Source organism: Nicotiana tomentosiformis, chromosome 4 (assembly GCF_000390325.3).
Source record: "Nicotiana tomentosiformis chromosome 4, ASM39032v3, whole genome shotgun sequence".
NCBI classification, from domain to species: domain Eukaryota; kingdom Viridiplantae; phylum Streptophyta; class Magnoliopsida; order Solanales; family Solanaceae; genus Nicotiana; species Nicotiana tomentosiformis.
Window position 1 is genome coordinate 71966637 of NC_090815.1, and position 27045 is coordinate 71993681.

General features: G+C 41.6%; 2 protein-coding genes across 2 annotated transcripts in view; one reads left to right on the plus strand and one right to left on the minus strand.

Moving 5' to 3' along the window:
• LOC104120800 (gamma-glutamylcyclotransferase 2-3) overlaps positions 1–27045 on the plus strand; it is a 200653-nt gene that overhangs the window by 78649 nt on the left and 94959 nt on the right. The window lies entirely within an intron of this gene.
• LOC104120804 (uncharacterized) lies at positions 19663–21443 on the minus strand. Its single transcript, XM_009632647.4, has one exon. It carries the CDS (start codon positions 21274–21276, stop codon positions 20023–20025), a length of 1254 nt encoding a protein of 417 aa, XP_009630942.1. The 5' UTR covers positions 21277–21443; the 3' UTR covers positions 19663–20022.

Genomic DNA, 27045 nt, shown 5'->3' on the forward strand with positions numbered 1-27045 from the left:
TAAAATTCACGCACAATGAGGGACTTCAAAATAGACAGAATTCACTCACCCTCAGAAACGATATTCTTGTGCCACAAAAGATGCTCCATAGGCTTGCCCGTAGTGTACTACTCTACTAATCGAGCTCATTCAGTCTAGGATCAAGTAGGACTTTATTTGGTTGTAATGTAGGCTGTGGGTCAGGTAGAATATATTTGGATATAAGAGTGACTACCCTCCCTAAGCACTTTAATACATATACTTTAACATTCAAGTCCATACTTATGTCAAACCAACACTCCACATTCACATCAACGTATATTACCTCATACTTCTTTAAGCACAATTACATCAAAAGTCACCAACAGAATATTATTCTTTTTCAATTCACGTGGCTTTTATTATTCTTTTTTTTCAACACAGTGCACCTTTCTCCTTATTTCATTAGTTCTACTCAAAATCCCTACCAGCCACCCCACACTTTAACCTTTACAAGTTCATAGCAAGTCAAGTGCTCATGAGAGGTGAACAGGTTTAAATAGATGGTTAATTCAAACAAAGGGGTAAGGTTTGTAATGTGGTTGCCAAAGAAACAATATTACAAGCTCAAAGGGGTTAACTACGATACATAATAATTAGGCGGGTGGAATATATATATGGCTCAACAAAGAAATGCTTATATCACTTCCAAGACTGAACAAGACTACTATTTCGCTTTACAAACACACAGGGCAAGTTCTAGGCATCAAATACAGTGCACAGAATACAACAAGCCTCACACACACATGGCACAAGAGTCACTCCAGATTGGATCATCAAAACACTCTAGTCAGGGTACTTAAGCCAAGTTAAGAACATACAATTTAAGGCACTCTTACAAGAATCAACAATTGAGCCTAAGCGTCACACTAATGTACCCGCTATATTCAAGGCATAACGAAGTTAAGAGATCGTATTTCCAATTCAGCCCATAGCCCAAGGGTTCCTAACTTTATAAAAAATTAAAAAATTAACTACACCCGGTTCAAAAGAAACCCTTGGAAAAGAACCATGGCCCAAAGAAAAACTAAGGGGGAATTAATACACTCCTAACAAAAGAAAATCTTTTTGTGTTTTTTTTTTCTTCGACTTGAATCCCTCAAGAAATACATCGAATGATATCCATCGTCGGGACAAATCGAAACTTTTGAAGATTTTTTTTTTGAAAACTTTTGAAGATTTGGGACAAATCGTCGAATGATATCCATGTTCACCCGTACCATTTTTTTTAATATTCAGTTAACTAACAAAACTACACTACTATACATAAAATATACATACAAAATATCCCCCACCCCACACTTAAAATGGTGACATATCCCCATGCCACACAAATAAAAAAATGCGAGGTAAAGGAAACTTCCCTGGTACATCAATCCTGATTGGAGACAGTGTCGGGGTCAAGACGGCACGCCCTCCCCAATGCACGCAGCCAAGCCATGATCTTCTTCTTAGATTTTGCATTTTAGGTGGCCAGTGCATCAACTCGAGTCCCCAAATCCGTGACAGAAGTGCGTAACCCTGCCATTTCATGTTCTAGGGCTATCATCCGCGTATCCCATCTGACCACAGATGTTCCCTCAGCCTCAGCAACTTGCTCGTGTGGGGGTGACTCAGCCACAGCCTCAGCCTGCCCTTCATCTCCTTCCTCTGGTGCATCAGACTCATCACTATTAGCTCTGCCAGGTACCACAGGATCCTTCCCAATGCTCACTTTATCTGCCCGAAACTTTGGTTCTTTTTTCACTCTTCCATCCACGTTCTTGTTCTCCAGCACCCGTGCTGCCCCGCATAATCTAGTGACTAGTGAAGGGAAGAAGAACCCATACCTCTGCACTGGACAACGGATGAACATCTCATTGTGAATAACCTTAGCCACATCAAAATCATGGCCATTCATGAAGCACCAGATCAATGCAGCTCTGGGACCATTCACCTCAGTGGTGTTGGAGGAAGGCAGCAGGCTGCTATTGATGAAATAAAGCCAACACTTCCTTTCAAAGGTGAGTGAGGCCGAGTGAAACTTCCGCCCCGGCGTAACCCACACTATGTCTTTGTTTGGCACGCAGATTATTCTGAAAAATAGGTTCCAGGAGGTTGGTTCTCGCCTATACATATCATAATAGTCCTCCTCCCCACCAAATACTGGCAGCTGATACGCCCTCCTAATGGCGTCTATCGATGCATCAACACTCTTTAGTCGCACAGTGCAAATATAGTCCTCATGTTCAGAGCAGTTCGCATAGAACTCTCGTACAACCATTGAGTTGGCCTTTCAGGTTCTTCAAAGAAAATATCCATCCTGCGTCGAACCAACTCGTGATACATATTGGGGCAACCAAATTGGAGGGACCCCCTATCAATACCCCGTTCCTGTATGGGCTTCTTAGAAGCCTTCTAACTAAAATGTTCCTGGGTTGAGCTTGATATAAATCTTGTGCTATCAAACTGAGGCGCATTGGTTGAGGCACGAGCCCGGGACGAGCCTGCATGACCACTAGAAGAGGCGCATGTGGTTCGTCTTTTCTTTGAGGGTGTCATAGTACCTACAAAACAAATACCACTATCAGTACAAGGCGGGATATGTGAACCAATAGCGGTTACTCAGATTTCACCCACACAATTGGTCACAAATTACATTCACGAACTCACTGTGGTATTTAAACAAACACTTGATGTGCAAATTCACCCCAAATTCCCCAAACACCCAATTATACCTCAATTCCACTACAATCTTAACAATGTCTAATCCAACCTAACAAGATAAAATTTCACTATCCTCACATACCAACAAGTATACTTAGTAATACAAAGCAAAGAAAAGAACAACAATGACTTCTACTACCATACAATTAAAAGATGAGAAGAAAAGAAAGAAAACAAATTGGAAAAACTAAAAAAATAAAAACTGAAGGAAAAGGAAAATAGTAGCCATGGCACTTACCTGAAGAAGCTTGTAAGGAATAGAGATTGGGGAGTGATTGAGTAGGGAAGAGGAAGAAAGGGAGGTAGGTTTTTGCTTTTGAAATTGGGGAGAAGTGAGGGTTTTGGGCGTGTGTTTGTTGTGAGAGAGGAGGGTTTGTTTTGTTTTTATTCAGATCTTAGGGGAGGAATGGGGGGGTCGGTTATTAGTAAGGGAGAAGAAAAAAAATTAACTAATGAAATAACCTAAAATGGCGCCCAGTGTGTGGTCCATGCGCGGTCAGTGTGCTACCGCGCACGTGAGGCAGTGGAGATCGAAACATGCGCGGTCAGTTCGCGGCCGCGCATGTGCAACAGTAGGGGTCCGAAAGTGCGCGGCCGCGCACGTTTGTCCTTCGCAATTTCTCCATTTTAGCCACTTTTTACCTATCTCCGGAAGATGGCATGATTTTCCAAACACCAACTTGTATGGAGACATACCAATTGGAGTTTTAAATGTTGTGCGGTACGCCCATAATGCATCATCCAACTTCTTTGCCCAATCAGTCCTTGTCGCATTCACTATTTTGGTGAGGATACTTTTGATTTCCCTGTTGGACACTTCCACTTGCCCGCTCGTTTGTGGGTGGTAAGGTGTGACAACCTAATGGCGAACTCCATACTTTTCTAACAGCCTTGCGAATGCTATATTGCAAAAATGGGTTCCACCATCACTAATTATAGCTCTCGGAGTGCCAAAACGTGTGAAAATATTTTTCTTTAGAAATCCTGTCACTCCTTTGGCATCATTTGTTGGAAGGGCCACAGTTTCAACCCATTTGGAGACATAGTCAACTGCTACCAATATGAACTTGTTACCATACGAGCTAACAAATGGTCCCATAAAATTAATCCATCACATGTCAAATACTTCCACCTCTTGAATTGTAGTCATCGACATCTCGTGACGGCGAGATATGTTGCATGTCCTTTGGCACTCATCACAACTTTTCACCCAAGCATGGGCGTCCTTGAATAAAGTCGGCCAATACAAACCCGTCTCCAACACCTTTGCTGCTGTCTGAATTCCTCCAAAGTGCCCACCATATGGTAAAGCATGGCAAGCCTGCAAAACAGAAGATTGATCTTTCTTGGGGATACACCTCCGGATCATGTTATCTACACATATTTTAAAAGGTAAAGGTTCATCCCAATAATAAGACCGACAATCGCGAAAGAACTTTTTCTTTTGAATCAAAGAGAGTTCATAAGGTACAATACCGCTTGTCAAATAATTAGCAATATCAGCATATCATGGCGTCTCCTCCATTGCCACTGCTAGTAATTGTTCATCCGGGAATGTCTCAGTTATATCTTCAACCTCTACTTTCTTTTCAGCTCCCTCCAACCTTGAAAGGTGGTCTGCCACTTGGTTATCTGTCCCTTTCCTATAGCGGATCTCCAAATCGAATTCTTGTAGCAACAAAACCCAACGGATCAAGCGTGGCTTTGACTCCTTCTTTGTTATCAAGCACCTAAGTGCTGCATGGTCCGTATAAATAATTACTTTTGAATGAATCAAATAAGACCTGAATTTATCGACTGCAAATACCATAGCCAACATCTCTTTCTCAGTCACGGTATAATTGAGATGTGCACCGCTTAACGTTCTGCTTGCATAGTAAATTGGGTGCACCAACTTGTCCTTTTGCTGCCCCAGGACTACTCCTATAGCATAGTCACTCGCGTCACACATGAGCTCGAAAAACTGCTCCCAGTTGGGTGCAACGATGATTGGTGGAGTCACTAGTCTCTTCTTCAGGTCCTCAAATGCCAACCTGCAATTATCAGAGAACACAAATGGATGATCCTTTTCAAGGAGTTTACATAAGGGATTAGCAATTTTAGAGAAATCTTTTATAAATCTCCTGTAGAACCCGGTGTGCCCAAGGAAACTTCTCATTGCCCATACAAGTTGGTGTTTGGAAAATCATGCCATCTTCCGGCGTCTTGGGTCGAAATAGCCTTGTCCCGGGTGAAGTAGGACACTTTTCCGTCACCCAGCGTCTTGGTTCGCTATCTGATCACGCCCAACTATGCCTTATAAAAAGGACTAAGCGGTCGCTACAAAAATAATCCGGTTCAAGAGTCCGGAGTCGAATCCCATAGGGAACTAACCTATTTTCTACAACTTTTAGTATCGCTAATGATAAACTCAGATAATTTTCAGAGTTCAAGATTTTATTTGATAATTAACAGAAATTATTTAACTAAGGAAAAATGACAATAAAAACTATCAATAAGCAAGAATGAAGTTGAATTCAAGGGTTAAAGAGTCTAGGGTTATTGATTTCCCCAGTTGTTGGATTAATTCCTGACACGTTAGCTATAATCTCGCCATAACACTCTATAAAGAAGATGAGTTCTTGCTTACCGTACTTATCTCTCGATCAATTAGGATAATTTACTAGAAGCATTCTCTCGAATTACTCTAGTTGAAAATTTGTACAACTCATAAATATCACACCAAAGCTTCGTTATCTCTAATCCCGCTTTTAAATTCAAGTAATTAATCTCTTAACTTACTCGAAAGTGGCGTTGTTCAACAACAATCTAATCAAGTGTTCTTTCTCAAGCAACACTAGACAACTAGACACGATTAATCAAGGGCCCTTTCAATTAATCACAAGAAATACATAGTTGAACAATTATAGAGTAAAAACTGTTCAATTATATCAAAACGTAATCAAGACTTCATCCAACAATTAGTTCCATCAACCCTAGATGACGGGTTTAGCTACTCATACTACTATGCACGATTGCAATATAAAAAGTTATAACCGACAATGGAATTAAGAAGAAGATGATGAAAAACTCGTAGGAGAATTCTCCGTTTTGCTCCTTTTGTGTTCTTGCCTCCAAAGTTCTTCTAAAAATAGAGATACCCTATTTTTGGGAGAGCTGGACTTCTTATAGGTCAAGGTTAGTTGCCTCTCAAATTACAAAATTGGCCTTGGATGATTTTTCTCGGAAGCACATGCGCTGCCGCGCATCAACCGCTCATCGACCGCGCACTTTGGCCAGTTTCTGCCTGACATGCGCGGCCCAGTGTGCGGCCGCGCATAAACCGCGCACCTGGAGGATTTTCTGCAACATTTTTTCTTTCTTCCTTTTAAGCGCGCTAACCTCCAATTGACCTTCAATGCTCCATATTAGCTCCAAAACACTCTTTAACGACGTCCTCATAGTCCGGAATTGCTCCTGCAAAGCATAAAGTTCTTAATTAGAGCAATTTGTTTATCATTTAACATTACAAATATCAATAAAGTTCAGCTAAGTTAGAGTGCAAATAGTAGCTAAACTACATAATTATAACGTACTATCACTGCCTTATTGCATTTTCGGCGGTGGCGTACGATCATTTCATCACTCTCGTGCGCTGATGGGAGAGACCTCATATCACACAACTCTTAAGAAGATTAGCGCCCGCTTTACCGACTCTTGTATTTGAGTTTGCTTCTGAGAGTTCTTCGCAAAGTAACTTGAGATGGAATTGTATTTTCTGTTTCTTATTTTAGAAAACGTGGCTTGTTGATCTCACTATCCTTACTATGACCTTAGTGTCAAATATAAAGATTTAATAGTACGGTAAGCCTAAATTACAACTGCTAAAATTATTGAAGGTAAATAAACAATGCGGGCCCTTTTCTTCCAAGAAAAAAGTCAAAAAGGGAACCATTTCACAATCAAGGACCTTGATGCTAACATTTGAGGCAGATAATTATTTTAGAAAACGTGGCTTGTTGATCTCATCTTAACATGTCTGATAAACAAGAGTTGTAAGAAATCTCAATGCATACGTAAACATCTAAAATGCAACAAAGAAAAGCTTCAAGCTAACATAACATTTGGTATGCCATAAGGGTAGTCCAAAAGAATATATAGTAATTAGTTACATACAGAAGTTAAGGCTTCATGATTGCATGAGCTGTTTCTCAAAACTGATGGGAAACTACTTACAGTCCAGTCATGGAAATCTCACTCGTGGAAGATAATTATAGAATTGGTGGAGGATCTTGGGGAATCTAACAATATCTCAGCCAATGGAGATAAATATAGGTATTTCATCGAACATTTCTCTCACCGTTTTCTCTTTGATATGATAACAAACTTCTCCAAAACCGAGCAGAAATTCTAAAAGTCTAAAAAGCTTCTCAATATAGCCCCATTCGAGATTGATCCTTCCAGCGAATCCTGGAGGAGATGACAATCTTAACATTTGAGGATAGGAAATGCAAAGTTTGAAATCCAACTATGCAAATCAATATTATCTCCGTTGGCCAAATTTTGTCACCCAAAGCAGCAACGGAAATTTTCAAGCTGGAGACAATTTGATTCTGCAATTTGTGTCTAGTGGGCATCTTTGTCATCTCAAAGAATAACCGGATCTTAATCATGGATCTCCTAATGGCGGAGAATCGCAAGCAACCTCGACAGAAAAGACAACGACCCGAGCCTCCCTCCCTCCATTCATTCAATTCTTGACAACTTTCTTCATGCGCCACGCCACGTCTATCTTTGGCACTCATCAATCAGCTAAAAGACAACGGTTGTGAAGAAAGGGGTGAGGTAAAAGAGGGTCTGGAACTGTGCTCTCTTCACAGCCCCTAAAGAAGTTAGGCAGAGATTTAATTAGCCAGCATAATAACTTCTACAATCAGGGCCAAATGTAGGTCAGCCTAATAGAAATTGCCCAAATATGAAAAAAAACAAAATGTTGACTTCACAGTAGAGAAGTGACCGTTAGGGAAAGTTTTTAGAGCCAACAAATTTAATTGTACTTAAAAAATGATTATAAGGGCTTTTCCTATCATAAAGATTCATGGCATATATAGGTAATTCAAGCAAAGATTTATAGCTCATTTGTCAGAAGAAAGCAACAACACCACAATTAATCATAAGCAAATAATTAAGGATATATTTGTATTATCCTTCAGAAACAACTTCCAACGAGGGGGGGGGGGGGGGGGGGAAGGATCGTTAAAGCCGCACAAAATGAACATATGTAAAGAGAAGATAAAAAGGAACAGGAAGTTACATGCATAGCTGCTATGACTATGTTGAGTGTCCCCAGATGAGGCAGGCTTGAAAAAGGGCAGCCGTTCCATATAAATTGAAAGTATAATGTCTTACCTACAACTTGTGCTAATAATCAATGAGAGAAAATAAGAATTTTTGAGTTAAGACCAAACCTCTGTAATTCAATTTTTGAAGACAATCTCGAACGAGTGTCATAAAACCTTGATGATAGTCCCGACAAATGTCTTCCTCGTCATCAAATTCTTCATGATTATCAGCCTGGATGTCTTTAATACACCTAATGTTGAAAGTAAGTTTAGTATTAACGTAACCAAGGAGGATAGCCTACACTTGAGTCTTGAGATCATAAAGTCTTCCTGAAATCTCCAAATGCTGGAGATAAGGGGCAACAATTTCCAAGGAATGATCACTCCTTCATCTGTATATTGTATCAAATTCAGTCTCTTTAAAACGCTCAAAAAAGTATAATTACATAGTTTCCAAAGCAGGACAACCTGCCAGTAAGTTCACAATATAGTCATCGGATAACATCACCCATCAGCATCGAAGTAACAAAATCACAGAGTTAATTTTATCAACGAGGAACAGTTGTATGTAGAAAGATTGCACAAACGTCATCATAAGAATGTGACCAAAGTTTAACATTTTCCACTTTCCTTTCAACAGCAAAATTAAGCCATCGGTGAACTCATTCGGCTCATGGGCAAACTTTTCAATTTTGGGATGCAATGAGCTAATATATAGTCAACATGGAATACGACTTCTTCTCCTAATCTTCACAACGGAAAGAAAAGTTGTGAAGTGAAGTGTGTTTATCCATAAAATTGGATAGCAATTAAACGTATATTGAGGTTCTAAGGATACGCGATTTCACTTATACTGATATACAAATATGAAGATTAATAACAGAAATGAACTATAAAATAAAGCGAACCAGTATTGAAACGGAATTCAACTCTCGAGTTAGGGTTCCCACGAACTGATTGATACCAAAATATTTAAAAATAAAGCAAGCTGATGAACAAGAGAGTATAAGCTAAAGAGAGAGCGTTATATTGGTTTTTTATCTGAGAACAATGTGTCTTACAAATGGTTAATATTCCCCTTTATATAGTAGAGGAGTTCTACTTATGGTATAACTCTAATTACAGAAATAAATCCCATGATTAGCTAATTAACCGTTTCTGATTTGATCCGTTCCGAGATTTACGTCATGATCCTCGACCAGTCACCGAGGTTTACGCCGTGATCCTCGACCAGTCACGGATATCTCGCCTTTATGTTATTGTGCTATCTTCGATCTTGCTCGATGTCTGTCTTGTTTGGCTTCGATCACTACTAGCCTCGATCTCGACAGGTACATCGGTTCTGAACTTGGTACCTAATCCTTGTGATTTAGTCTGTTCCGTTACGAGGCCGTCCTTCGATGCAATCTCCCGGTCTCGGTCAAATAATAAAATCGGGTGGGCCCGGTTTCAACCGTATACAAATAGTCCCCTCTTGTTTTTGGAATGTAATGACACGAAACGAATTGAGCCTTCGATTTTTCTACCTCGACATGTAATGACGTCATCCTCGTGATGTAAGCGACGGAAGTGACCAAAACGTCCCGTCTGTACAGTTACCAAGGTATTAAATGCGCGTCAGTCGATGGTCGGCCACCACCAATTTTGAACCGTCGTTGTGAAATCTATAAATAGCTCCTTTCTTTACCATTTCAAACTTTTACTTCCAAATTTCCAATCTCCAAAGCTTTTTACATCTTCTAAGTTCTTCATCTGCAAATCTACGATTTTTACTCATAACCTCTTCTTAGAACACCAAATCTTATCATCTACATCTATTTTTAACTTCAAATCCAAATGGTAAAAACGTCAAAAATTGTTCCTCAAAAGGAAAACGCTTCTTCATCGCGGCCGGCCGACGACAAAACATCGGTGGAGCCTCGCCCCGAAGAATGTGTTCTCGGGGGGTGCGTTCTCACTTCCGACTTTAAAACTGATAAAGCCTCGTCGATTCCTGGTCGATGTGAGCCGGTGTCGAGGTATATATGCTTGATAACCGAGGAATACCTTAAGTAGATAAAGAAAGACTGCAACTGGGAGGGCAAAGAGGTGGTGATCCCGACCCCCGAAGAGGACAATACCACCCATATGGAAGGGTTTCTAAGTGTTTACACTTACCCTTTCACGCTGGGCCCCCTCGACTCTGTTGTCGTTAATTTTTGCCGTCAATACCAAATAACCCTAGGCCAAGGCCATCCTTCCTTTTGGCGAATTGTTATTCTGCTCCGATTCTTCGTGAGAAAAGTCGAGGGGATGCCTTTCACCTTCGACCACCTCATCAGGTTGTACAGCCCCCGCCTCTATCGAGGCGTGTTAATAAAACTCCAACGTCGGGCCACCAAAGTGCTGTTCTCGAGCATAGACGAGGACACGGACCGAGGCTGGATGGGTCGGTTCGTTCAAGTGAGGACTTCCGACCTAATCCCGGTCGAGAAGATGCCATTTCCCGAGAAATGGAATATGAAGCGTAAGTACAATCCCACTGTTAGCTCTTATTTATTGTTTTGCTCATTTGCTTCTTCTCATTGATATCTTTTTTCGTGATGTAGCGGTCGTTTGGATGCCCGGTGCAATTCCTATCCTCAAGAGCTAGGTTCGGGACCTGGCCTCGACCTCTACGTATGCCGAGCGCTCATGGCGCAATTTATCAAAGGGCTGATGGGAGGCCAAAACTATGGTAAGCCCCTTTTCCGCGTCTTTGATGATTTTGTTAAAGCGTTTCTTACTTAATTTCTTTTCATACAGGCCTTGGCAAAGATGCTGTCATGAGGTCCTTATCTAGTGAGGAGGAGACTTCGATCTCAGCACCGAAACTGGCGAAGGACAAAAAGAGGAAAAAGATCTCAACCTCCAAGGATCCAGAACCTACGAAGAAGACGGCTCATAAGCCGAGGAAGAACATCATCCTCCTGACCAAAAAATTTGTTCGACGTCTAAGGGATGAAGATGAAGAAGAGGAAAAGGATGACTCCGGGCTGGTGGCCCGAGTGGGAATGAGCACCAAGGCTCCAAAAGCCACTGAATCGGTGAAGACTGCAGAAACTCCATCTCGAGATGAGGGGGTCTCGGGAAAATACTTGGGCGAAGTCCCCGAGTCATCGAGAATTGAAGATACCTCCCACCACAATGAGCCATCGGTGGGTACGGTTGTAGGGGCTAGTCTCGAGGCCCCTCAAAATGGAGAGAACGCCCCAAGTGATCCACTTGGGGCAATAGAAATTGGAGGCTCCCCGTTGCTCCCCTCATTTTCCAAGGAGATGATTCAAGAGGCTCGGGCCTTGAAGACCCTCTCCATCGAAGGAGCCCACGGAAGGGAAGATCCCTTCCATGATTATTTTACTGGGGTCGAAGATGCTACCGGCCTGAGCGACTTGGAGGTCTCGAGGAAGGACTCAGGCGAGGCATCGAGCCTTTTCAACAAGATCTTGGGGTGAAAAGAAGGCATGGACTGCTTTGCAGAAGAAAAAGAGACTTCTTTATCCCAATTGTCATCGGCCGAAAGTCAGCTTCGAGGCATGAAGGAGAAGAACTCGACTTAGGAAAAGAAAATAGTGGAGCTCGAAGCTCGGTTGGCTTCCAAACTTGCAATGGCCAAATCTGAAGCCGAAAAGGCTAAAGCCGAGGCAGATGCGATCGTGGCTGTCTACCGGGCCGATGCTGAAGCCGCTCAAGTCCAAGTGAGAGAGGCAGCCGAGACCGCTCAAACTCAAGCATATTGGATTGCTGAACTCGCCAAATTCCAATCTCGAAGGTAAACCCTCGAGGAGATCCACGCTCGAGGTTTCGATCTTGCCGACGAGATAATAAAGGCTAGAGAGCATGAAGTTGATGCTGGAGCGCTGGCCTTCGATGATGATGACGCCGAGAGCAAGAGCGGGTCTGAGACCAGGGAGGACCTCGATGGAGAAGAAGTCATCCCCGGAGAAAATTAGGAACCTTAGGATTTTTCACTTTTGATCTTTTGTGTAGGATCCTGATCGAACCTTGTAAATATTCTCATATATATAAAGATCTCTTTCCTTTCTGACTTGTCTTTATTTCACTTTCTGCCTTGTGAAAATTTTGTTTCATTCATGCCTTATGAACAATTTGTTCATAAGTTCAAGACTTAGGCAATTTGATCGAAGTTGGACTAGTGTAGTTTTATAATTGAGTGAGTACTTGCTCGAACTCGGAGTGGGGTGACCCTTAGGTTTTAATTGAGTGAGGATGATTTCTCGAACTCAAAAATTAAATGGCCTTTTAGGCTCTTGAATTAGGCCGATACGGCCATAGTAAAAAGAATGGTTTTCTCCCCATTTTCGTCTTGAAAAGTTTATTTGTTTAATCATATAAAGTCTGTTGTGCCTTATCATGAAATAAGGGATTTGCTCGAGAGTTCGAACGGTTCCGTACCCATTAAGGTTTTCAAGGGTCGATATTATCGAGACCCTTTGTTTCGTAATGCCTTAGCATAAAATAAAGAATTTGTTCGAGAGTTCGAACGATTTTGTTCCCATTAGGGTTTTCAAGGGTCGATATTATCGAGGCCCTTAGTAATTCAGCCGAGGGTAGCCTTTTTAACCGGTTTATGAAAATATTCGAAGGCCTGTTTTATAAAGAAAATCGGACGTCTCTTAACCGTGTTAATTTGGCCGAAGTCTTTAACTTGGGATTCGCCTTTTGGGCTTATTCCCCTGTGATATTTTGAACTTGTTCGAAGTATCAGTCCCTGAGTGGGGTGGCCGTGGATTATAAATTCGAGGGTTGCCTTTTTAAGGTCTTACGATCTCGAGGTTTTAGTAATTCGATCATGTCAATTTTTTGGATGGCAGTCCCCGAGTGCGGGGTCAATTATTCGAACTTTAGTTGTGATCGACCCTTAAGCCAGTTTCCACAATAGATCACAAGCACGATATTGTAAAGTAAAAATTTCTCTAAGGCATAAAATATCTGGCAAGGAAAAATACTTTTTTCAATAGATTAATATGCTTACATGTTTGCCATTAGGGCTCGAGTAATCTACATGGGCAAGGTTCGTTCGACCATTTGACCCTTACAAAATTTACCTATCGAGACCCTGTCGGCACGAAGTATTTTCCTTGTAACTATCCGAAGTTGATGCCCCCCAGTATTCGAGGTTAATTTTAAAGGAGCCTCGGATACTGTTGAATTGCTCTAAGTTAGCACGAAAAATGGTTGCCTCGCTAAAAACTTTGCCGGAAAAACCCATTTGGGACAAAAACCGGTTTAAGAGAAAAAGAATGCAACGCGTTCTTTCAGACCTAAGGACTTTGTGTTTGAAGAATCCTTTGATGTCTTCGATCAAACACCTGCAAATGGTTAGTATAAAATATAAACGAAAATAGATAAGGTCATACCTTAGCAGTAATATCGTTTGAAGAGTGATATGTTCTAATTGTGTGGTAATTGTTTTACCGTTCATCGTGCCAAGTTTGTAGGATCCTTTTCCGATGATATCGAGGACTTGGTACGGTCCCTCCCAGTTCGAGCCAAGTTTTCCTTCGTTTGGGTCTCGAGTATTGAGGGTGACCATCCTCAGAACCAAGTCCCCAATTTTGAAGTGTCGAAGATTGGCTCTTCAATTGTAGTACCTTTCTATCCGTTGTTTCTGTGCGGCCATTCGAACGAGGGCATCTTCCCGTTTTTCATCTAGCAATTCGAGGTTTGTATTCATAGCCTCGTGATTTGACTCTTCCATTGCATATCGAAACCTGACGCTTGGTTCCCCGACTTCAATCGGGATCAGAGCTTCGGCTCCATTTACTAAAGAGAACGGTGTTGCCCCCGTACTGGATTTTGACGTTGTTCGATACGCCCAAAGGACTTCGGGCAATATTTCTCTCCATTTCCCTTAGCGTTGCTCAATCTTTTCTTCAGATTTTGAATGATGGTCTTGTTTGTCGATTTGGCCTGTCCGTTCCCACTAGGATGATATGGCATCGACAGGATCCTCTTTATTTTGTGATCTTCGAGAAATTTTGTCACTTTGCTGCCGACGAACTGCTTTCCATTGTCGCATACGATCACGGCAAGCATCCCGAATCGGCATATAAAGTGGTCCCAGATGAATTCTATGACTTCTTTCTCTCTAATTTTCTCGAAAGCCTGCGCTTCAACCCACTTAGAGAAATAGTTAGTCATAAATAAAATAAATTTAGCTTTACCTGGGGCCGACGGCAGAGGGCCGACGATATCCATTCCCCATTTCATGAATGGCCATTGGGATAATACCGAGTGGAGTTGTTCTCCGGACTGGTGAATCATCGGCAAATACCTTTGACATTTGTCGCACTTTCGAACAAACTCTTTTGTATCTTTTTCCATATCGGCCCAATAGTATCCTGCTCGGATGACTTTGTGAACCAATGATTCGGCTCCTGAATGATTTCCACAAATGCCCTCGTGGATTTCTCATAGGACGTAGTCAATATCTCCTGGTCCCAAACATATTTCTAATGGTCCATCAAACATCCTTCTATATAGTGTTCCATCTTCGACCAGTGTGAATCGTGCGGCCTTCGTACGTAGAGTCCTTGATTCTTTCAGATCCGATGGAAGCTTCCCGTTCTTTAGGTACTCGATATATTTGTTCTTCCAATCCCAGGTCAGACTTGTGGAGTTGATTTCGGCGTGGCCATCTTCGATTACTGACCTTGAAAGTTGTACGACAGTCCCCGAGCTAATCTCACCGTCTTCGACTGATGACCGCAAATTTGCAAGGGCATCGGCCTCGCTATTTTGTTCTCGAGGCACATGCTGTAAGGTCCATTCTTTAAACCGATGTAGAGTCACCTGTAATTTGTCTAATTACTTATGCATTCGATCTTCTCGAACTTCGAAAGTTCTGTTGACTTGGTTTACCACAAGCAGAGAGTCACATTTGGCCTCTATGACTTCTGCTCCCAAACCTTTAGCTAGCTCGAGACATGCAATCATGGCCTCGATATCATATCCACTGATCTCAACAGCCCATTTGGCTAATCGGCCCGAAAGTTTGGGCTTATGCAAAATATTGCGAAGGGGATAAGTAGTCACCACATAGATCGGGTGACACTGAAAATATGATTTTAATTTCCTAGAGGCGCTTATTAGGGCAAGCGCTAAGTTTTCTAAGTGTGGGTACCGGGTTTCGACCTCACCTAGAGTTCGACTAACATAATAAACAAGAAATTGCGTACCTTGTTCTTTTCGAACTAGGACTCACTTACCGCTTTAATTCTTCCAATGCTCGTTGGCATTCCGGGGTCCATGCAAAACTGTTCTTCTTTCTGAGCAGTGAGAAGAACCTGTGACTTCTATCTGAGGACCTCGAGATGAATCGGCCTAGGGCGGCTATGCGCCCTGTTAATCTTTGAACGGCCTTAACATTTTCCACGACTATGATATCTTCGATTGCCTTGATTTTATTGGGGTTGATTTCTATCCCCCCGATTTGATACCATAAAGTTGAGGAACTTGCCCGAGCCGACCCCGAATGCACATTTCTCCGGGTTGAGCTTCATGTTGTATTTCCTTAGTATATCGAAGGTCTCCTGCAAATGTGTCAAATGTTCCTCTGCACGCAGGGACTTAACTAGCATATCGTCAATATAAACCTCCATTGATTTACCTATTTGTTCTTCGAACATTTGATTTACTAAGCGTTGATAAATGGCACCATCATTTTTTAATCCAAACGGCATTACATTATAACAATAGGTACCGTACTTAGTGATGAACGAAGTCTTTTCCTGATCCTCCGGGTTCATTTGTATTTGATTGTACCCGGAATAGGCATCGAGAAAACTAAGGATCTCATGGCCGGTCGTGGCATCGATCATGCGATCGATATTCGGCAGAGGAAAAGAGTCTTTAGGACATGCTTTATTTACATCTTTATAGTCTACGCACATTCTAAGTTTATTTCCCCTTTTAGGGACTACGACTACGTTTGCTAACCATTCGGGATATTTTACTTCCCGAATGGATCCTATTTTGAGAAGTTTGGTTACCTCGTCCTTGATGAATGCATGTTTTACCTCGGACTAAGGCCTTCTCTTTTGTTTTACCGAGCGGAACTACGGGTCCAAGCTCAGTCGATGTGTAGTGATCTCCGGTGAGATTCCTGTCATATCTAGGTAGGACCAAGCAAAACAATCCATATTATTAATAAGAAATTTAATGAATTTTTCCCTGAGTTCAAGGGTTAACCTCGTACCGAAGTAGACCTTTCGATCGGGTAGATACTCGATTAGTATGACTGCTCCAACTCTTCGACTGTAAATTTAGTGGCGTCGGAATCCTCGGGGATTATGAAGGATCGAGGGGTCCAGTATTCATCGTCCTCGTCCGTTCCCTGCTTCTTCGACCGAGTCGAGGCTGGTGATTGTGGTTGCTATTTAGCCTCCTGTTTTCCTTTGGACTCTGATCCCTTTGTCGATGAAAGCGCCGATATCGGTGTTACTTCGTCCACCGCGAACATTTCTTTGGCAGCATGTTGTTCCCCATACACCGTTTTCACCCTATCCGGTGTTGGAAACTTTAGAATTTGGTGAAGGGTTGAGGGGACCGCCCTCATATTGTGAATCCAGGGTCTTCCAAGCAGTGCGTTGTATCTCATATTGCCCTCAATCACATGGAACTTTGTTTCTTGAACAGTTCTGGCTACATTTACTGGTAGGATGATTTCACCTTTAGTTGTCTCACTCGCCAGGTTGAAGCCATTGAGAACCCAAGCTGCAGGTACGATCTGATCATGTAGGCCGAGCTTCTCCACGACCCTCGATCAAATAATATTGGCCGAACTTCCTGGATCAATTAAAACATGTTTAACCTGAATTTTTATCATAAGGATAGAGATTACCAAAGCATCATTGTGGGGTTGTGAGATCCCTTCTGCTTCCTCATCATTGAATGATAAAGTGCCTTCTGACACATAGTCTCGAGTTCGTTTTTCCCTGGTGATTGATACTTTAATGTGTTTGAACACGGGCCTTTGTGGAATATCTACCCCACCAACGATCATGTGAATCACGTGCTGCGGTTCTTCCTGCTCGTTTTTCCTATTTGAATCCATGTATCTGAAATGTTTTTTAGCTCGGTCGCTCAAGAATTCTCGAAGATGACCCTCGTTGAATAGACGGGCCACCTCCTCCCTTAGTTGTCTGCAGTTTTCGGTTTTATGACCATGTGTACCATGATATTTGCATATTTGATTGGGGGTTTCTTTGTGATGGATCGGTTTGTAGGGGTCTTGGCCATCTAGTATCTTTGATTCTCCCAATGGCTGACACAATACCTGATGCGTCGATGCTGAAGTTGTATTCTGATAATCGTGGTGCTTCTGTGGGATCGGCATGTTTATCGAAGCCACTTTTGCTCATGAGCCCTCGAGAGCTCTGTCCTCGATCGTTCCTTCGATCATTTCGGATGGGATTGCGTCCTGGGCCGCTGTTTCTACGATCTGCATTATATGGTTGATACCGATCTCTGTTCGAACGGGGTTCTCTATCGGTATCCCTTTGATTTCTGCCAACGGGCCTGTTTGGATAAACGGAACCGGAAGGGGTCCCCAATTGATCATCCTCGACCCTGATCTTTGATTGGTACCGATTATGTACATCGGCCCAGGTTACCGCTGGATATTCAATTAAATTATGTTTTAGTTGTCGTGATGCCACCGAACTGCGTTCGTTCAAACCCCGAGTAAAAGCTTGAACAGCTCAATCATTTGTGACCGGTGGTAGTTCCATGCGTTCCATCTGGAACCGAGATACGAATTCCCTCAACATTTCATTGTCTTTTTGTTTCACCTTGAAGAGGTCCGATTTCCTAGTTGTAACTTTTATCGCTCCGGCATGTGCCTTTACAAAGGAGCCTGCAAGCATGGAGAAGGAATCGATGGAATTAGGCGGTAAATTGTGGTACCATATCATTGCTCCTTTCGACAAGGTTTCTCCAAATTTCTTCAGTAAAACAGATTCAATCTCATAGTCTTCCAAGTCATTCCCTTTTATTGCGCATGTATAAGAAGTGACATGCTCATTAGGGTCGGTGGTCCCATTGTACTTAGGAATTTCTGGCATTCGAAATTTTTTCGGAATAGGTTTCTGTGCCGCACTTGGAGGGAAAGGTTTCTGTACAAATTTCTTTGAATCCATACCCTTTAGAATCTGCGGTGCCCCCGGTATTTGGTCAACCCGGGAGTTGTACGTCTCTACTTTCTTATCATTTGGCTCGATTTTCTTTTCTCCCGATTCAATCCGTTTAGTGAGCTCCTCAAACATTTTCATAATGGCAGGGACAATCCCCGATTCGTTGGCATTCGACCTTTCCGGCACAGGCTCGGTCCTTTGAACGACTTCTGGTTCGATCATACTCGGTGTTCGGTGTTGATTTTGTAGTTGTGCTATAGCGGCCTGTTGAGCCTGTAACATTTCGAATATCAATTGGAGGCTAACTCCACCATCTTCTCCGCCCTGCATACCTCGACCACCTGATCGAACTTCTCTGCGTATACTACATTCGGGCTCAACACCCAAATTTACATTTAGGGCGACATGTGAACTGACATTGACGAGATTTGCGATTGGTACTCCTTCGAGGTCATCTTGAGGCACCTCGATTCCTGGGGCGGCTATGTTGTTGTTTTCCCCGTGAAATCCGAGGTTGTTGTCACCATGTGTAGATGTTGCTTGTGAGTTTGACATGTTTATCCTGAAAATAAAGATTCTTACGAGAACAAGTGTAAAGCAGTGTGTGTTATCGAAATTAGTATTAAGAAATCACTATTATCCTTAGTCCCATGGTGGACGCCAAACTGTTTATCCTTAAAATTGGATAACAATTAAACTTATAATGAGGTTCTAAGGATACGCGATTTCACTTAATACCGATAGACAAATATGAAGATTAATAACAGAAATGAACTATAAAATAAAGCGAACCAGTATTGAAACGGAATTCAACACTCGAGATAGGGTGCCCTCGAACTGATTGATACCAAAATATTTAAAAATAAAGCAAGCTGATGAACAAGAGAGTGTAAGCTAAAGAGAGAGCGTTATATTAATTTTTTTATCTGAGAACAATGTGTCTTACAAATGGTTAATACTCCCTTTTATATAATAGAGGAGTTCTACTTATGGTTTAACTCTAATTACAAAAAAAAAATTCATGATTAGCTAATTAACCGTTTTAGCTAATTAACCATTTCTGATTTGATCAGTTACGAGATTTACGCCATCATCCTCGACCAGTCACCGAGGTTTACGCCGTAATCCTCGATCAGTCACGGATATCTCGCCTTTATGTTATTGTGCTATCTTCGATCTTGCTCGATGTCTGTCTTGTTTGGCTTCGATCGCTACTAGCCTCGATCTCGACAGGTAGAACTTGGTATCTAGTCCTCGTGATTTAGTCTGTTCCGTTACGAGGCCGTCCTTTGATGCAATCTCCCTGTCTCAGTTAAATAGTAAAATCGAATGGGCCCGATTTCAACGGTATACAAAGTGTTTTTGAATTTTGAGAGAGCTTTGCGAAAGCCTCCTCTGTCGGCCAAAAAAAAAAAAAATTGTGAAGGAGAAGAGAGTCGGCATCTCACAGATTCAGTAATTTATTAAATACATCAGAAAACTAATAACTGAACATGTTCATAACTTGTAAATAAAAGAGGAAATTGACTCCACTAACTTGACCATAAACTCCAATAGCACATGTAGCCTAAACCACACGACAATCTAAAGTTGTGTCTTCAACTCCGGAAACTTTTTGCCGGAATCATGATGGCATGGTTGCTTTTCCCAAAGGCTAAAGGGTTTTGATAATTTCCCGGTGGTCTCGTCTCACCACTGTGCAACTGTGCAACACCACTTCCGATGAATTATGCACATTAACACACTTATTTAGTGAAAACAAACCGAGATTAATATTTAATGGGCAAAGGGTAAAAAATGTATCATTTAGTAACTAGACCCAAATTAAGAATGCCCCATGAATGTTGTGGCCAAGACTTCTCCTTAGCCTTCATCAACAGAACTCTAGTCCAAGCAACCCAACCTTCCCAAGACATCCTCTTGTCCCATGGACTCCCCCACTCCAATATAAGTCTTAGCCCCTTTTCAGCCTCTTTCTCTGCCTCTTCAAATTTGGCTTTGCTCAAATACAGCTGCCCCAAAACCACATGAGGCTCTCCCACAAAAGGGTTCTTGTCAACACTTGTCAACAACCTCTCCTCAGCCCAATCCAAACCTCTATTGGAAGCTTCACAAACACCTTCCCAATACAATTCCCTTGCCTCTTTTTGCAACTCTGCATCCAGAACCCTCGTGCATTTGTCAAAGACTGGTGGAATCACAAGCTCAATTTCTTCATCTCTGCCTTGTACATGGCCATTTTGCTCAATGAAGATGTCTTCTTCTCTGACTATCAGACTGTAAAGAGCTCCCATTCTTGATATGGAATTCATCCATAGCCCTGGCTTCCCATCCCCAGGCCACAAAGTTATTTGGGAATTGTTCCCAGAGAATTCCAACCGACCATTGGAGTTATCAAACAAGATATCCTGAAAATTAAACAATTGATCACTAAAATCAGCCATTGTCATGAGAAGAAACACAGCTACCAATCTCCTGGAAACCAACACATCTTCCCCTGTCTTTATGTGCTTCACTGTTATGCCATCCGCTGGCAAAATAGACTGCAACTTCTTCCGCCATGGTTCGTCTCCGTTGAAGAGATGCTTTTCCTTGGCATTCTTCAGAGAAACCTCGGAATGCTTGAGGTGTTCGATAAGTTGGGAATCAGTGTAGTGAAACAAGAGGTCATCATGAATTAAGGGCTGACGAGGGACGACGCAGAAAAGATAGATCAACCTCTCAGCAGCTTCACCAACATGGGCACGCACAGTGTCACGTCCAGTAGAGGGATCGAAGATGGCGAGATTGACATAGGAATTGGAGTAAGCAGAGTGGAAAAGGCCACAAAGGCAAACAGAGGGAGGGGCTTTCCAGAGTTTGAGAATCTTATAGATATCGATGAGGTGATCGAGAAAGCTGCCATGTTTGTGCCAGCACTCGCCGGCGCCCACAGAGCGCAAGACGGCGACAAGGGAGGGGAGATCTCTGTCGATGGATTCGAGCTCTCCGCGGAGGAAAGGACGGGCTGATTCCAAAAGGGTATGGAGATATGGGTTCTGAGTTGTGGAAGGCATTTTTGGCTGCTAACTAGGGCGGAGAAAGAAACTATCGACTTATATTGCCCACAGATCTCTCTGCTATACATATGGGATTATGGATGAGAGACGTATAAGAGAGGATGTTGGTGGTGGTCATTATCGATCTACTTTTTGTTCTTTTCTCATAAAAGTATAATATTTCACTTCTTCTTTTCTTTTACTTCTTATTATATTATATATTAATATAATCATCAGTTTGTTTTCCTCTTCCTTTTTTTGGCTATGTGTTGATTGTCAAAGATACGGATAAGCACAATAGATATTAGCAATGTTCTTTTGCTGTTACCTGTTAGCATAAACTGCAAGCGTGTTATTATAGTTTTGTTTGCATCATTACTGTACGCTTAACTTTTTGATTTGCAACTTATTTTTATACTAGTTAATACACGGTCTTTAAAGCTTTAAATAATCTGTCTTTATCTATATTTATATTTCTCTATATTTTTATTATTATAAAGTATTAATAATTTATGTTAAATGTTAACGACTAAAATATACTCGAAACATTTATCGACTTTTATTTCTTTCAATAATTAAATTATATATAAAACGTTAATGCCTAAAACACGCAATTCAAACACTGTAGAGTTCAAGTCAAGATGACATTCTTAGAGTCTAGTTAGTAAAGGAAACATATTCATTCATTCATTATTTTAATGGAAATCAAATTCTATATTCATTATCTGTAGTTGTATTAGGTAAAGTTACAGTTTAGAGGTGTACGTTTCTCAAGCAGACATGTGGCAGTGATGATAATGAGTCAGCAGATAACTGATACCGGTTTACAGATATGTGATCGGTATTGTGTAAATTCCGAAGGCATAAAGGTCATGATCGAAATCTAGAAAGGTTTAAGAGTGACCTCGTATCACGACCCAAAAATTCAACTAATCGCAATAACAACTAACCCAACCAGCTAGGTAAGTCAATTAGCAAAAATCCAATTCAAATGAGATTTACTGAGAGAAATAATAATAATATACTGAACTTTTATACAAAGAATTCCCAAAGACTGGTAGTACAAATCATGAGCTTCTAAGATTTAGATTTTACAAAACTAGTATGAAATAAATACCTCATCTGTCCGAAATGTACATAAACAGATTTTCATAAATCTAAAGCTACCATGAACAAGAGGCAGTTATAACTGGAACGCAGGTACATCTTCAATGCCAACTTCCGCCATACACAGCAACATCAGCTCCAAAATCTGCATGCAAGGTGCAGAAGTGTAATATGAGTACAACCGACCCCATGTACTCAATAAATAACAAACCTAACCTTCGGTTGAAAGCAGTGACGAGCTTGGACAACGGTCAGAGTCCAACACCGATAGCCAACAACAACTCAAAACAATATAATAAAAATAGTATAAGAAATAACTCAAAGATATGATGTTTAAATCTGAGATAGCATAAGGAAAGTACATCTCTATGCATATATGTCAATGTGCATGTGAAATCATGAATGTCACAAAACCGTGTAGCATGAGAAAATGCATCTCTATGTATGTATGTTAAGTATGCATGTCCAATGCAATGCGTCACAATGATGAACTCATGTACTCACACTCTCAGAGTACTCAATCTCATGTCTCGCACTCCAGTCATCACTCTCAGAGTACTCAATCTCATGTCTCGCACTCCAGTCATCACGCTCAATCACTCAGCACAATCAGTCACTCAGCACTGTAAGGTACCTGCTACGACGCGCAGCCCGATCCCATCATGAATCAATAAATACTGCGATCACTGCCGGTATGTCACACTCCGAAGGGGCGGATCTTGCCCATGCGCTAATAAATCTTATTGCGGCGCGCATCCTGATCCCACCATGAATTAGTAATACCTACTGCGACGTGCAACCCGATCCCATCATGAATCAATAATATATGTTGCGGTGTGCAGCCCGATCCCATCAATATCACTCACACTCCGACCCTCAGGCCCCACTCAGTCATAAATCTATCTAGTCTCTCGGGCTCACAAATCTCATGCCAATCAGCCCAAAACAATGATAATATGATGTGACAACAAATGATAACAGAGACTGACATATGATATGTAAATGAATGAATATAACTAAGTATGTAATTACAATTTAAGCAAACCACTCAACAATAATGACCTCTGTGTGTCACAACAAAAAATGTATATGGCCTAAACATGATTTTAACATGGATCACAACTCAATTACTCTAACACGTACGAATTTCATGGATAAAAATAAGATTTAGTAACTACACAATACCACATAATCAACCGAGTCATAATTCACACGGTACATGCCCACACGCGCCGTCACAAAGCATGTGCGCCACCTTAACGCCAAACACATAGTACGTATATTCAGGGGTTCATACCCTTAGCACCAAGTTTAGAAGTGTTACTTACCTCGAACAAGCCAAATCTATTACCGAGCATGCCAAACAACACTCTAGAAATACCATCCCAAACGTATCGACCTTTGAACGGCTCGAAACTAGCCAAAAGCAACTTAAGAACATCAAGTAATGCCAAAGTAAACAAATTCAATCAATAAAGGTTGAACCTTTAATCAAACCCCCAAAGTCAACCAAAAAGTCAAACATGGGCTCGCACCTCGGAACCCGACAAAACTCACAAAATTCGATAACTCATTCAATTACGAGTACAGCCATACTAGTTTCACTCAAATCCGACTCCGAATCGATGTTCAAAACTCAAAATTTCACTCTATGAAATTTTAGACAAAACCTCCAAATTTCTCTTTGAAATTCATAATCCAAATGCCAATAATGAAGTTAGATTCATGAAATATAATCAAAACCGAGTAGAGAACACTTACCCCAATCCATGTGATAAACATTTCCTCAAAAATCACCTAAATCCGAGCTCCCCAACTCAAGATATGAATAAAATGACCAAGCCCTGGATTTATAGCTTCTCCCCAGGCCTTTCCGCATGTGCGTAACAGTAGCCACTTCTGCGGAGTCGCTTTTGCGACCAAGAACATGCTTCTGTGAATAACCACTAGAATCTCTCCCATCGCACCTGCGGAACAACCATCGCTTCTGCGACATCGCAAGTGCGATACAAAACGCGCATTTGCGCACCAGTCCAGCTCCTACGCCTCAACCATCGCTTCTGCGATAATGCAGATACGACCCAAAGCCTCGCATTTGCGATGCTCCCAAACACATCTCTTCTCTTCTCCTATGACCACTAGTCTGCACCTGCAGGATCGCATCTGCGACCAGCCCCCCGCAGATGTCGCAGATGCGGACACACCAGAACCAGCAGCAACAGCCAATGCCACAAAGCCCTAAATGATCTGAAACCATGTTCGTAACTCACCCGAGACCCTCGGGACCCTGTCCAAATATACCAACAAGTCCATAGCAAAATACGAACTTACTCGAGGCCTCAAATCATGCATATCAATATCAAAACCACGAATCACGCCTCAAATCAAACTTAATGAACTTTGAATCTTTCAACTTCCAAAACTCGTGCCGAACCTTATCAAATTAACTAGGAATGAACTCAAATTTTGTCCACAAGTCCCAAATGACATAACGAAGCTATTCAAATAACCACAATCCGAACCCGATATCATCAAAGTCAACTCTCGGTCAAACTTATGAATATTCCAAACCTTCAAATTTCTAACTTTCGCCAAATAGTGTCGAAACCTTCTAGAAATATCCAAATGCAAATCAGGGCATACGCCGAAGTCCAAAATCACTATCTGAACCTAGCAGAACCATCAAATCTCTGAACCGAGGTCAAATACTAAAAAGTCAAACTTGGTCAACTCTTCCAACTTAAAGCTTCAAACATGAAATTCATTCTTCCAAACTAATTCCGAAACACCGAAAACCAAAACCGACGATACACACAAGTCATAATACATCATACGGAGCTACTCATGCCCTCAAACCACCGAGCAAAGTGCAAATGCTCAAAACGACCGGTCGGATCGTTACATTCTCCTCCACTTAAACATATGTTCATCCTCGAATGTGTCCAAAGTCATTCCGAAGCCATCAAATCGTCGTGTAACCTTACTCTGCACATACCCGGGGGTGATCCCTCGTCACCCCAAACCATGTAAGCCTTATAATACAACAAACTGGAGATCATTACTTCAACCTTAGTCCGTAAACCTTTAGAACCCAAATTTCAAACATCTGTATCCTTACAAGACACGAATCTCGTATCTACACATTGTGTAAGTCTGAACAAGCTATATCAAGCCATAACCATAGCCCAAGACGTAATTACATGATATACCACATAACTCGCATGCTCGCTGCAATAATTCTCTATCACAGTAGCTGATCAAAATAACCTAATACCGGTAATAAACCTCATATTAAATAAAACCTCATTCAGAACCTACGTACACCGCCGATGATGAAGGAAACATACGGAAACCCATAACCACCCATCAAATTAACAAGTCGTGGAGCTCTCCCTCCTTCGACAAGAACTATTGCCAATTTTTAAGCCAATCAGTGACATTATCTTTCCAAATATACCGCAATCAAATCCGATAGTACCCATTCTAGGTCCAACGACCCGATCTCATCCAATACAACCAATCTACTGACATGCCACACCAATACAACCTTAAGTCACAAACTGTGCAATCTGTGCACCAATACGCAACAATTCAAATGCACCCAAGAAAATGAAAAATGAATCAAATAAGAGAACTGTCCCGCAAGCTCAACAAGTACCACCACAACGCAATGCTAAGAACCCATCACACACAGTAGAACCAAAACACATGAATCTAACACAAAGGATCATATCTCATCATAACCCCGCTGCAATACGTGACCTATCCAAACTCTGATCCATATGAAATACCTCGAGCCTCAATGCTCAAAATCAACAACCACATACAATTTGACGTCAAATACACGAAGTGCATGACCATAACCATGGAGAAGAAAATAACACAATATATCACAGCCCGAAGAGAACATAACCAAGGCACAATCAACCATTTAACACCCCAATAACCATCTTGCTCAAATTCTGCTACAAGGCTCGAACAGAATCATATCATGTGTGCATATAACCAACAAATCACAACCCCTCGTAGCATAGAAGATCAACGCATAGAACATATCAGAACACGAACAAGCTTAACTCTAACCGAATGACACACCTTTCAGCAATAACGGTGTTGAGTTAACAAATCTGACCTAGTGTAGAATACACATCCTCCTCGGGCCTACCAATGGGCCCCCAAATCAACTTCGATCATCCCCAAATTGATAAATGGCCCTCCAAAAGTCCACAATGACCTAACCATAACACATACTACCAGTTGGCTAACTTTGGCCACATCTTCATAGTCCACAACCACGAAATAATCGGCTTTTGAGAACTTCCAATCTCCAATTCCATAGAACACATAAATCACCATAGTCGATCCCAACTCCACCACTCGAATAGTAACACATCTCTCATACATAATAATCCCCACAAAAAATACTTTTATAGTTTCTCCATGCCACATAGCAAAATTTGAACATCATCAGTCGATCAACCAGGCGAGTACCACATTACCAATGAAGCATCTGTAAATCAAAACACAATGCACCCTTCTCAGGCAATACCAAGTAGTAATAGCATTCATCTAGTCATCTAAAACCGTCCATGTTGTCTATGAATTCATAACCTTCCCTTTAAAACTGAACCGTGAACTTGCACATGCAAATCTCAACCCCACACAACACACCACATCTAT